Source organism: Pseudopodoces humilis, chromosome 20 (assembly GCF_049639895.1).
Source record: "Pseudopodoces humilis isolate 2021_Gansu_Grassland_sample_001 chromosome 20, ASM4963989v1, whole genome shotgun sequence".
In the NCBI taxonomy this organism is placed as follows: domain Eukaryota; kingdom Metazoa; phylum Chordata; class Aves; order Passeriformes; family Paridae; genus Pseudopodoces; species Pseudopodoces humilis.
The window spans coordinates 12119785-12131572 of record NC_142219.1 but is presented as its reverse complement, the minus strand read 5'-3'; the positions used below and the strand labels follow the sequence as shown (position 1 = coordinate 12131572).

Genomic DNA, 11788 nt, shown 5'->3' with positions numbered 1-11788 from the left:
CCCATCCCATCCCATCCCATCCCATCCCATCCCATCCCATCCCCATCTCATCCCCATCCCATCCCCATCCCCATCCCACCCCACCCCCATAGGTTCCCACATCCCCCGTGAGGTCCCTGGAGCACCAAGTGACACCACAGCACACGGATTTGGGGACATTTAATGACCTCGCGGGTCCCAAAGCAGCGAAGCACGCAGCGCAGCGGGGTCCCCACCCGGGGGGTCCCCACCACCCCCCTCCGTCCCCTCCCCCCACCCGGGGTGCCCGTGGGGGAGGACGGGATGGGACAGAATCCATCCCCCCGGAGCTGTCCCTTGGACAGGGGGGACACAAATGGGGTTGGGGTCGCCCCTCACCCTCCTGGGGGCTGAAGCAGCGGCGATGGGGGCGAAGCGCGGGCTGGGGGTGCCGTGCCACCAGTAGCACCAAGAGGGAGGATGGGGTGACCCCACCCCGCTCCCCAGGGCGGCACAGCGGGGGTGGCCCGGGGGTGACACCGCGCCCGTGTCACGGCTCCGGGGGTGCCCGGCGCGGGGGGCTGACCATGCGGTACGGGGGCTGGCCACTGCCACGCTTGCCACGGGGCACCCCGGGGGTCGCCGTGCTGGGGGCACCGCTGCCCGAGCCGGGCTCTGGCTCTGCGGGAAGAGAGAAAAGGGGTGTCGGGGGTGGGATGTCACCCCCTGCCCCAAAAATCCCCAAATCAGCCTTGGGGGCTGTGGGTGCGCTGCCCCGCAGAAATGGGGCTCGTTGCCCCCCTGTGGCTCTGGGGGTCCCCACCCGAGGACCCCCCCAGCTGGCACCCCTGCCTGGCACCCCCAGTGTGGAAAAGCACAGCTGGAATGGGGAGGGGGAGGGGGGATGAGGGTGGGGGGCACCCGCTGTCCCCAGCTGGGCACCTGGCACGGGGGGGCTGGCACCGGGGGACCCCTTGGGACAACGGGAGCTCTGGGAGCTGCTTCAGTCCGAGAGGGTCCCCGTGGCCTCCGGTGAGCCCGGGGGGCTCCGTGAGTCTCCCTTGGCTTGAGGGGGTCTCCGTGGTCTCCTTTCTCCAAGGATTTCCTTGAGCCTTGGGGAGCTCCATGGTCTCCCCTGGTTCCAGAGGGGCTCTGGAGCTTCCCTTGGCTTTGGGGGGCCTCCATGGGTCCCCTTGATCCAAGAGGGGTTTCCATGGTCTCTTTTGAAGTGAGAGGGGCTCCATGGTCTCCCTTGAACCCTGAAGAGCTCCCTTGGTCCAAGAAGGGTCTCCACGGTCTCCTTTGGAGTGAGAGGGTCTCTCCTTGGTCTCGCTTAAACCTTGGGGAGCTCCAGAGTTTCCCTTGGCCCATGAGGATCTCCATGGTCACCTCCCAACCCAAGAGTATTCCATGTTTGCCCCTCTCAATCCAAGCAGTTCTCCACGGTTGTGTGGCTAAATCCAGGAGGATCTCCGAGGTTGCCCCTCTCAATCCAAGCGGATCTCCACTGCTGCCTCTCAGTCCAAGCAGGTCTCCAGGCTCTCCCGTGGCCCCGGAGCTCTCCGGTGCCCCGTTCCCGGTGGCTCCAGCCCCCCGTGCTCCACGCCCGCTCCCGGGGGTGCCGCGGCGCTCCAGGCTCATGCGGGGTGGGGCAGGGTGGGGTGGGGGGTGGTTACCTGGCCAGATGATGGCTTCCAGCAAGGTGACCCTTCTAGCCAGGACCTCCAGCCGGGCCTGCTGCCACAGGAGGGTTTGGAAGCTACTGGCCTGGGGGAGAGGGAGAGAGCAGAGCAGAGCAGAGCAGAGAGCGTTGGCCCCGCGGTGGGCACGGCACGGGGACACGGCACGGGGACACGGGATGGGGACACGGGATGGGGACACGGGATGGGGACACGGCACAGCAGGGGTGGCACAGCGTGGTGGGGGCACGGCAGGGGTGCAGCCCCAGCAGGATGGGGGTGCCGGGGCACGAGGAGGGGGTGCCAGGTCTCCCAGGAGGGTCCTCCCGGTCTCAGAGGGGTGCCGGGGGTCCCCCATCCCTGCAGCTCCATGGGGACAGGGGAGTCCCTTGTGCTGGCCCTGTGGCAGACGCTGCTGGCATGATGTCCCTGACAGAGCCCTGATGGGGACACTGATGTCCCCGACCTGGGGTCGCTCCCTCTGCCACCCCCAGAACACTGAGCTCGACAAAACATGGGGGGACATGTCCCCAACCTTCTCAGAGGGCCACCGGCTTGTCCCCAGCACAGACTGTCACAGTGTCCCTGCCTGAGGCGGGCAGTGCCCAGCTGGAGGTGACGGTGGGGGGACCCTGGTGGCCTTTTAGTGGTCCCATGTGCTGGCCATGATGCCACCATGTCACTGCATGGCTAATGTCATGATAGCCAAGGACCACGGTGATGTCACAGGGGCCTGGTGACCAGGGATGGGGGTCACCCTGCTGTCCCTGTCCCCCCATGGCATGAGGAGGGGCTGCCAGGGGTCCCCTCCCTGCAGCTCCATGGCATCACTGAGCCAAGGGCCACCGTGATGTCATGGGGACCCGGTGACCTGCTGGCAGGGGTGGGGCTCACCCCGGGGGTCCCCGTCCCCCTACTCACCGTAGAGCCCAATCATTGTTTCCAAGATTAAAACCCTCTCCGCTAAAATCTTCAGCGCCTCGCGGAGCTGGTGCAAACCCTCCCCCTGGGGCAGAGAGGGACGGGGTGAGGGGGGCTGCACCCCAAATGGCCCCAGCCCACCCCCGGGGAGGTGGGGACCCAGGGACCCCCCGACTCACCACAACACCAAGGGAAGGAGTGGGGGCACCCCGGGGGGGTCTGAGCCCACCCTGTGCCCCATCACCCTGTTGAGGTGACTTTGGCACAGCCAGGGACCCCCGGTGCCACTGTTGGGGTGCTGGGGATGAGACTTGGGCAGGGCTGGGGACACACAGGACATCACTGGGGTGCCAGGGATGACATGTGGGGCACTGGGCATTACTGGGGACACCTCTGCCAACACCCGGGACCCAGGGACAAGCTGTGGGAACAAGTGGGGACCCCGAGGACATCACTGGGGTCCCAGGGACAGTGTTGGCGTCCTCCCATACCTGTCAGCCCCAACCCAACCCCTGTGCCCCCCTCCCATCCCCGGTGTCCCCGGTGCCACTCACCCAAGTGCCCCTCTCGCCCGGCTCGCCCCGGGGGCCCGGCTCGCCCTGAAACACAGAGAGGAGAGGGCCTGGCAGCGGGGGGCACGGGGGGCTGCGGCCGGGGGGGGCCCGGGGGGCCCGCCCCACCCACGTACCTGCGCCCCGTCCTGCCCGCGGCTGCCCGGGTGGCCCTGGGGACCCTGCGGGGGGACAGAGCCCATCAGCACCCGGGGGGCATGGCCAGACCCGCACTGAGGGAGATGCTGGCAGACCCCACACCAGACCCCCCCCAAACCCCACCCCAAAACCCCCAAACCCACCCATGGCCTTGAACCAGACCCCCCAAACCTCCCCAGTGGCCACGCACCAGGTCCCCCCAACCCCAGCCCCAATCCCAGCCCCAACCCCAACCCCAGCCCCAACCCCAGCCCCAATCCCAGCCCCAACCCCAACCCCAGCCCCAACCCCAGTCCCAACCCCAGCCCCAATCCCAATCCCAGCCCCAGCCCCAATCCCAGCCCCAACCCCAGCCCCAATCCCAATCCCAGCCCCAGCCCCAATCCCAATCCCAGCCCCAATCCCAATCCCAGCCCCAGCCCCAATCCCAGCCCCAACCCCAGCCCCAATCCCAATCCCAGCCCCTGCCCCACCCCCTATACCAGCCCCAATCCCAGCCCCAACCCCAGCCCCAATCCCAGCCCACATCTCCCCCCAGCCCTGAACCCCACCCCCCAAACACCCCCATAGCCCCCAGCCCCATTCTGGGGGTGGCTTTGGAGGTCGGGGGCACAATCTGGGGACACTGCCCACATCCACACCCCACGGCAGGGTCCCAGCTCCGTGTCCCCACAGAGGGACCCTGAGGACAGCAGCTTGGGGCCACCCAGCAGGAAAGGGGTGTCTGGAGCAGAGGTGGCCCCCAAACCTCTCCCCTGCGTTGTCACCCCACCCTGACACGGCCACCACGGGGGACACCCGGGGAGACAGAGCCTGTCAGAACCCCTGGGGGGCACGGCCACACCCCCCAGCTGGTGTCACCGAGCGGGGCTGGGGACACTCACCCTGTCCCCCTTCTCCCCGGGGGGCCCGGCAGCCCCGGGAGCTCCTGCTCTGCCCTGTGCGGGGACAAGGTGGGGACATCAGCCTCGGGGGGACGCTGGGGCTCAGCCCTCCCCGTGCCCCCCACCCCAGCACTTACATCGGGTCCTGGGGGCCCGGGGGGACCGATGGGACCTGGGGGGCCGGGGGGACCTGCAAGGAGAGGGGACACGGCTCAGCCCCACCTTGGGGCACCCGAAAGAGTGGGGGGGTGACAAGGGAAGGGGGGGACACCCTCACCCATTGGCCCCACGGGTCCGGGGGGTCCCACGGGACCCGTGATGCTCCTGGTGGCTTCGGTGAAGGTGTTGGAGAGGACAGGATCCCCTGGGGGGAGAACGGAGGGGGTTGTTTGGGGCCGGGCCCCCCATGGCTCCCGGCATCACCCGGGGGGACCACAGTCCCCTCCCCTGCTCACCCCTGTGTCTCGTCCCTGTCACCCCAATGATGGCCGGAGGTCCCCAGCTCTTCCCAGCGTCCCACCCCAGTGCTGCCCAGTGCCCCACATCCCCGGGGCCCCAGTGCCAGCCAGGGGGTCCCCACACCACCCCCAGCCCCCCCAACCTGGCTCTGCCCCAGCCCCCAACCCAGTCCCGTTCTTGGGGACCCCCCAGCCCAGCCCCCCCTTACTGGGCTCGGCCAGTCGGGGAATCGCCGGCCCCACAGGGGCAGGGGGGCCCGGGGGGCCGGGGAGCCCGGGTAACCCCTTCTCTCCGGGGAGCCCCCTGGCTCCATCCCGCCCGGGTGGTCCTGGGGGGCCGGGGGGACCTGCAGGGAGGAAGAGGAGAGTGAAGATTGGGGCGTGCCCAAACCTGTGCAGCGCTGGAGCCCTTCTGAGCCCCCAGAACTGCTGCATGGACCCCCCGAGATCTGCCCACCAGAAAAGGGGGGGCTCGGCTGGGCCAGGCACCAGCCTGGGGTCCCCCCACTCTGTCCCCCCTTACCTGGGGGCCCCACCGGACCCTTCACTCCAGGAATTCCCGAGGGTCCCCGTCCTCCCACGTCGCCCTTGGGGCCGGGGGGTCCCCTCCAGCCGGGTCTCCCTGCGGCACAGCAGCACCCTGAGGGTGGGGGACCCCCGGGGACAGCCCCTCGGGGTGCCCCCCGCCCACACCCAGAGCTGGCCTGTCCCCGTGGGTGCCTCAGTGTCACAGCTGGGGTGGGACAGCTTTGCTTTTCTCCCAAAGTGAGGGGTCCTGCACCCCCCCGCCCCTCCCCCAAATACTGACAACACCCCGGTGCGCTCCCAGCCCTGCGGGTGCTGTCAAGTGTCGCTGTCACCCTGCCTTACCATCATCCCCGGGGCTCCCGCGGGCGGCTGGGGACCCCCAGAGCTGCCCAGCCTCGGGGTCCCTGCTCTTGGGGGCTGCTGGGGTGGGGGGCTCGGCCACCGCCAGCCGGGCCACCTGGCAAAGACACAGGAGAGGTGGGTGACAGCGGGGGGCACAAGATGACACCCCCCCCCCCCCCCCAGGGATCTTGTGCCCCTCAGGGGGTGCAGGGGGAGGTGGCCAGACCCCAAACTGGGACTTGCCTGCGCCTCGAGGGTGGCGAGCCGGGCTGTCAGCTCCCCGACACGGCTGCAGTTCAGACACCCTGCGGGGGGAAATCGGGGGGCACAGGCGGTGGGGAGGGGGGCACCCAGCCCCCGGTGCCCACCCCGGTGGGGTTGGGGAGGGACCCACCTGAGAAGGCCGTGGGGTGCAGGGGGGGCCGGCGCGGGGCTGCGCTGGGGCGCCCGGTGTCCCGCAGGGTGAGGAGGGTGTGAGCCTCTGCCGAGGAATGGGGGGTCAGCAGGGGGGCACCCCCCTGTGGGGCATCGCCTCCTGTCAGAGACCTTCCCGTTGTGCTTCCCTCCAACGTGCTGGGGGGTGCAGGGCCCCACCCTCGCTCTGGGTGAGCCTCAGACCCCCAATCCCACCCAGAACCCTGAGTCAGGACTGCCCAAACCCACCCGTGGTCTTGAACCAGACCCCAAGAACCCTCCATGACCACACACCAGACCCCCCCGACCCTCCAAACCCACCCACGGTCTTTAACCAGACCTCCCCAAATCTCCCCATGATCACCCCCAATCTCAGCCCCAAACCCGGCCCCAGCTCCCCCCAGTTCCCCCCCTCAGCCTGAACTCCATCTCCCCAAACGCCCCCACGGCCCCCAGCGCCATTATGGGGGTAGCTTTGGAGTGGGGGGCACAATCCTGGGGACGCTGCCCACATCCACACCCCATGGTGGGGTCCCAGTCCCCTGTCCCCACCGAGGGATCCTGGGGACAGCGGCTTGGGGCCACCCAGCACGGCAGGAAAGGGGTGTCTGGAGCAGAGGTGGCCCCCGAGCCCCCCCACGCTGTCACCCCACCCCGGCACGGCCACCACCGTGCTGCAGGGGACAGCCCTAAGTGGGGCCAGATGTGGGGAAGGCGGCCAAGCACGCAGGGAGGAGGAGGAGGAGGAGGAGGAGGAGGAGGAGAAAGAGAAGGAGGAGGAGAAAAAGGAGGAGGAAGAACCCCCCGCCTCCCCCAGCGCTGCTCCCACCCAGCTGCCTCCCGACCCCCCGTGTCACCCGCTGCCCTGCAGACCTTCAGTGCCACCCCAGGGTGTCCCCACCCCTGGCTGCCACCTGCTGCCCTCACAGCTCTGGTCCCACAGAGCCAGGGCTGGGCTGGGACCCTCAGTGGGGTCCTGGGGGAGAGGGAGGAAGAGGAAGAGGAGGAGGAGGAGAAGGAGGAGGAGGAGGAGGAGGATTTGGTGACAATGGGGACAAAGACCCCCCTGTCAGGAGCTGGCAGTGTCTGTCCCCCCCCCCACAGCACAGCCTCACACCTGTTCATCCACTGCCCACATGGACCTGGCCACCCGTGGGTGGGGGGCTGCACCCCCCTCGTGGGCACTGCCCTGCTGAGGAATGTCCATCTGTCCATCCACCCACACCCCGTCCATTGCCTGTTTCAGTTCCCACACAGGAACATCCCACTCACTCCTGTCCCCCTGACTGGTCACCCACTGCCCACCCAGTGGGATCTCCATCCATCATCCATCCATCCATCATCCATCCATCCATCATCCATCCATCATCCATCCATCCATCCATCCATCATCCATCATCCATCCATCATCCATCCATCATCCATCATCCATCCATCCATCCATCCATCCATCATCCATCCATCATCCATCATCCATCCATCCATCCATCATCCATCCATCATCCATCCATCCATCCATCCATCATCCATCATCCATCCATCATCCATCCATCATCCATCATCCATCCATCATCCATCCATCCATCATCCATCCATCCATCATCCATCCATCATCCATCCATCATCCATCCATCCATCATCCATCCATCATCCATCCATCCATCATCCATCCATCATCCATCCATCATCCATCATCCATCCATCCATCATCCATCCATCATCCATCATCCATCATCCATCATCCATCATCCATCCATCATCCATCCATCCATCATCCATCATCCATCCATCCATCCATCCATCCATCATCCATCCATCCATCATCCATCCATCCATCCATCCATCATCCATCATCCATCCATCCATCATCCATCCATCCATCCATCATCCATCATCCATCCATCATCCATCCATCATCCATCCATCCATCCATCATCCATCATCCATCCATCATCCATCCATCATCCATCCATCATCCATCATCCATCATCCATCATCCATCCATCATCCATCCACCCACCCACCGGTCCTTCTCCTCACCCACCCCCACCAGTGACACCGAAGGCTGTGTCCCACAACCCCTCCCCACCCTGCCCAGGTCCCCCATCCACACCAGCTCCCACCTTCCTCACAGTTGGCTCCGGCATGTCCGGGGCAGCAGCGCCATTCCAGCGCCGTCAGCGTCCTGTAGGTCACCCTGTAGAGCGGCCGGAGCACGGCGCGGTAGCTGCGGCGCAGAGGGGCAGCGCTCAGACCTGCACCAGGGCCACCACGGCTGTCCCTGCTGCCAGGGGACCCCGGTGGCCGCGCTCACCTGCCCCCGCTGCACGCCAGGGGCCAGCGGCAGCCCTGGAAGACCCTCTGGAGGAAGGTCCCGTTCTGGACGTGGCACGACACCGTCCGTGTCACCGTGTAGGAGCACCAGTTGCTGCAAGGGAAACCGCTGATGCCACCAGCCCTTCCGCAGGGACATCGTGGGGGTGCCGCCACCCGAACTGTCACCTTGGGAGAATCCCATTCCCGGTTTTTGGGGTGCCCATGGGGGAGCCCTGCCCTGACACGTTGTGGGGAGCTGGGGCCCCACGTTCCTGCTGCATTCCCGGCATGGCGCTGGCGCCGGCTGGCCTGGAGCGGGGCCCGGAGCCCCCCCGCACCCCGAGCCCACCCCACACAAAGGCTCCTTTCTTCTGCCCCACATGCCAGGCTCTGCCCACCCCCTCCCCGGGCACCCCAGCCTCAGTTTCCCCCTGCGGAGGGGGACACACCAGTGCCGTGACACACCGAGTGTCTGTGTCCCCGCGGCAGGAAGGACTCGCCGTACCCTCGGCAGCTCCGAACTCAAAGGCTGCACAATTTGGGTCAAAAAATGAGCTTTTTGGGACCGCTGCAGTGCTGCAAAGGAGGGAGGCGGTGGCAGCGGGGACAAGCGGGCGCCGCGGGGGGACAATTGTCTGGGAGGTGCCGGAGGCGGGGGGGACAGCGGGGTGGCACAGGGCTTTCCGGCTGGGCAGCGTCCCAGGCGGGCACCGTGCCAGGGCCATGGAAGCGCAGAGCCCGCCGGGGCTGTCGCCACGCTCCCGCTGCCACCCTGCCGTGCCACGGGGGTCCCGGCTGGCATCGTCCCCCTCGGAGGGACAGCCAGCTCCTGGGCTGTGCCAGCTCCAGCTGTGGAAATGCCTGTTGGGATGGGATGGGATGGGATGGGGATGGGTCCCGGCTCGCTTCCCGAGGGGAATGCCCTCCCAGGAGCGGGGCAGGAGCTGGCAGGCTTTGGCATGTGAGCGCCCGCGTGGCCTGGAGCGACCCCGGCCCACCCGGCTCCGCACCGGCACCGAGGGGCTCCGGGCTCTGCTGCCAGTGCTTGTGCCCACCCGGGGCAAAGCCCACACCAGGCTTGGCTCCGAGTCCCACTCCCATTCCCAAAATCAGCCGCTTGGCTTTGTGCCCCCGACTTTGGGCACGTGGGATCGCAGCGATTCGTCGGGGAGGGATGGGGTGAGCGCTTGTGGGTGCTGGGTGGTGGCCTGGGGGGTCCCGGGGGGACACGGCAGGGTTGTGCCAAGGCGCCGGGGGCTTCCTGGGCTTGGCCGGGAGGGGAAGGGGAAATGAGGCGGCTTCTGCCCGTCGCCTCACCGAGCCGAGCGGAACCGGGAGGTCCCGGCAATCCGGTGCCGGAGACATGGTCAGAGACAAGGGTTTCCTGTAAACACCACCCCACACCACCTCTGCGGCGGGACAGCGACCACAGCCCCCCACAGCACCCACAGACCCCTGGAATGGGCCACCTCCAGGGGACGGGCAGGACCCTGGGGCTGGGGACATTCGCTCTTCACCAACTCCAGCACTCCCACCATGCCCAGCATTCCCAGTAGTCCCAGCACGCCAAGGCAGCCCCAGGATCCCAATACGCCCAGGCAGACCCGGCAGCCTCAGCATGTCCCTGTACGCCCAGGCAGCCCCAGGAGTTCCAGCAGTAGTGCCAGGACGCCCAGCAGCCCCAACAGTCCATCCCAGTGGCCCCAGTAAGCCCAGCCCCAGTATGCCCAGGCAGCCCCTGAATCCCAAAATGCCCCGGTAGCCCCAGCACCTCCCTGCACCCTGCTGAGCCTGGCAGCTCTGATCCCCCCAGTCGGTCCAGTCAGACCCAGTAACCCCCCCAGTCGGTCCAGTTAGACCCAGTAACCCCCCAGTAAGTCCTGCCGGCTCCAGGAACTCCCGGCCCCAGCAAGTCCAGCTAACTCCAGTATGGCCCAGTACCCCCAGCCTGCCCCTCCCTGGAGTGCCCAGCAGCCGGTGCCCCCCGGTCCATGGTGCCCCCACGGCCGGGACACAGCCCCCCAGTACCCACAGAACGCCGTGCCTGATGCCCCTGACAGCCGACACCCCCATGCCTGATACCTTGGACCCCTGGCACCCCCAGATCCCAGGAATCTCCCAGGTGCCCACATCCCTACGTCCCTGGTGTCCCGGGTCCCTGATGCCCCCGGTGCCAAGCCCTCGGTACCCGGTACCCGCCGGTGCCTGGTGCCCCCCGGAACCCCCCAGCCCAGCAGGCGATGCTGCCCCGTGCCCGGTGCCCCATCCCCGTGCCCGGTGCCCCATCCCCGTGTCCCCGGTGCCTCATCCCCGTGTCCCCGGTGCCCCATCCCCGTGCCCGGTGCCCCATCCCCGTGTCCCCGGTGCCCCATCCCCGTGCCCGGTGCCCCATCCCCGTGTCCCCGGTGCCCCCTCCCCCTGCCCGGTGCCCCATCCCCGTGTCCCCGGTGCCCCATCCCCGTGTCCCCGGTGGCGGTACCTGCGGGCGGCGGGCGGCAGCAGGGCCGGGCTCCAGGCGGCTGCGGGCAGCGGCAGCAGCAGGCAGAGGTTCAGGCAGAGCCCCAGGGCTGCGGGCAGAGCTGCGGGCAGGGCCGGGCGGCGGCAGCACCCCCGGCCCCCGGCCATGCCGCCCCGCGGGGCTCGGCGCTGCCCGGCCACCGGCACCGAGCGGGAGGCGGGGGAGGGGAGGAGGAAGGAGGAGGAGGAGGAGGAGGGACCCCCCGCCTGCCCCCCCGCCTGTTCACCCTCCTTCCGCCCCGCCGGCACAGGGGTCCCGCTGGTGGGGCGGACACGGGGTGCGGGGGCAATTTGGGAGGCTGGGGGGACAAACCGACCCGGGGGGGACAGGAACGGGGGCCAGGGGAAGGCTCAGCCCGGGGAGGGGGCGCGATGCGCGGCTGGGCCCGGCTGTGGGACACCGGTCCCCGTGGGAGCGACCGGGGAGCGCTGTGAGCGTGGGGACACACGCGTGTGCAGGACCCTGCGTGTGCCTCCGTGTGTGGGCGCGTGGCTTTACCCAAAAAATTCGAATTTGTCCATTGTATTGCACACTTTTACACACGCAGAACCCCTCACGCGTGTGCACACCCAGGTGTGTTTGTGCCTGCGTGTGTGTGCAGGGCCCGGGCGTGTGCTCACCCACCCACCCTCCTGCCTGTCCGCCTCTTTGTCCGTCTGTCTGTCTCCTGCTGTTCTTCCAGCTGCCTCTGCCATGTGTGTGTGCGTGTGTGTGGTCCCTGTGCCGGGGCGTGCAAGGAGACCGTGTGTGTGTGTGTGTGTGTCTGTGTGTGTGTGTGTGTGTCTGTGTGTGTGTGTGTGTGTGTGTGTGTGTGTGCAAGAGTGTGCGCGGGTGGTCCCCACCGGGGAGCCCTGCAGACAGTCTGTCTGGCTGGCTGGCTGTCTGGGGGCACATCCCTGCAGCGGCAGCACCCCGGGACCCCCCACCCTGTCCCCGTGCTGGGGACACAGGAGGAGCCGGCTCTGGGGCGCTCCCCCCGGGGACCCCCAGCCATGGGTGTCCCTTGGTGCTCGGGGTCACCCCCACCCCTCCGGCCCCCCCGGGTGTCCTTGAGGCGGGA

The 11788-nt window shown here is 68.0% G+C and overlaps 1 protein-coding gene across 8 annotated transcripts; it reads right to left on the bottom strand.

Moving 5' to 3' along the window:
* Positions 1 to 371: 371 nt before the first annotated feature.
* Positions 372 to 10853, bottom strand: EMID1 (EMI domain containing 1). Of its 8 annotated transcripts, XR_015774218.1 has the most exons (16): positions 10690 to 10853; positions 8209 to 8322; positions 8018 to 8121; positions 5875 to 6015; positions 5724 to 5785; positions 5481 to 5595; positions 5134 to 5232; positions 4820 to 4957; positions 4430 to 4516; positions 4290 to 4342; positions 4153 to 4206; positions 3247 to 3291; positions 3113 to 3157; positions 2559 to 2643; positions 1635 to 1725; positions 593 to 639 (listed from the first exon to the last, which is right to left on the bottom strand). XR_015774218.1 is itself a non-coding variant. In XM_088064998.1 (15 exons), the coding sequence occupies exons 1-15, from the start codon at positions 10833 to 10835 to the stop codon at positions 509 to 511; spliced, it is 1419 nt and encodes a 472-aa protein (XP_087921124.1). In that variant the 5' UTR covers positions 10836 to 10853; the 3' UTR covers positions 372 to 508. The 8 variants fall into 8 exon arrangements, 7 of the variants coding, with proteins under 7 accessions (XP_087921124.1, XP_087921123.1, XP_087921130.1 ...); XM_088064998.1 differs by lacking the exon at positions 1635 to 1725 and having other exon boundaries at positions 372 to 639; XM_088064997.1 differs by lacking the exon at positions 2559 to 2643 and having other exon boundaries at positions 372 to 639.
* Positions 10854 to 11788: the final 935 nt, after the last annotated feature.

Coding starts and splice junctions, on each gene's coding strand:
- EMID1 (XM_088064997.1), bottom strand. CDS start 10,835: ATGGCCGGGGGCCGGGGGTGCTGCCGCCGCCCGGCCCTGCCCGCAGCT. Junction 8,323..10,689: donor CTGCCGCCCGCCGCCCGCAG/GTACCGCCACCG, acceptor TTTCCCTTGCAG/CAACTGGTGCTCCTACACGG. Junction 4,958..5,133: donor GGGTCCGGTGGGGCCCCCAG/GTAAGGGGGGAC, acceptor TCCTCCCTGCAG/GTCCCCCCGGCCCCCCAGGA.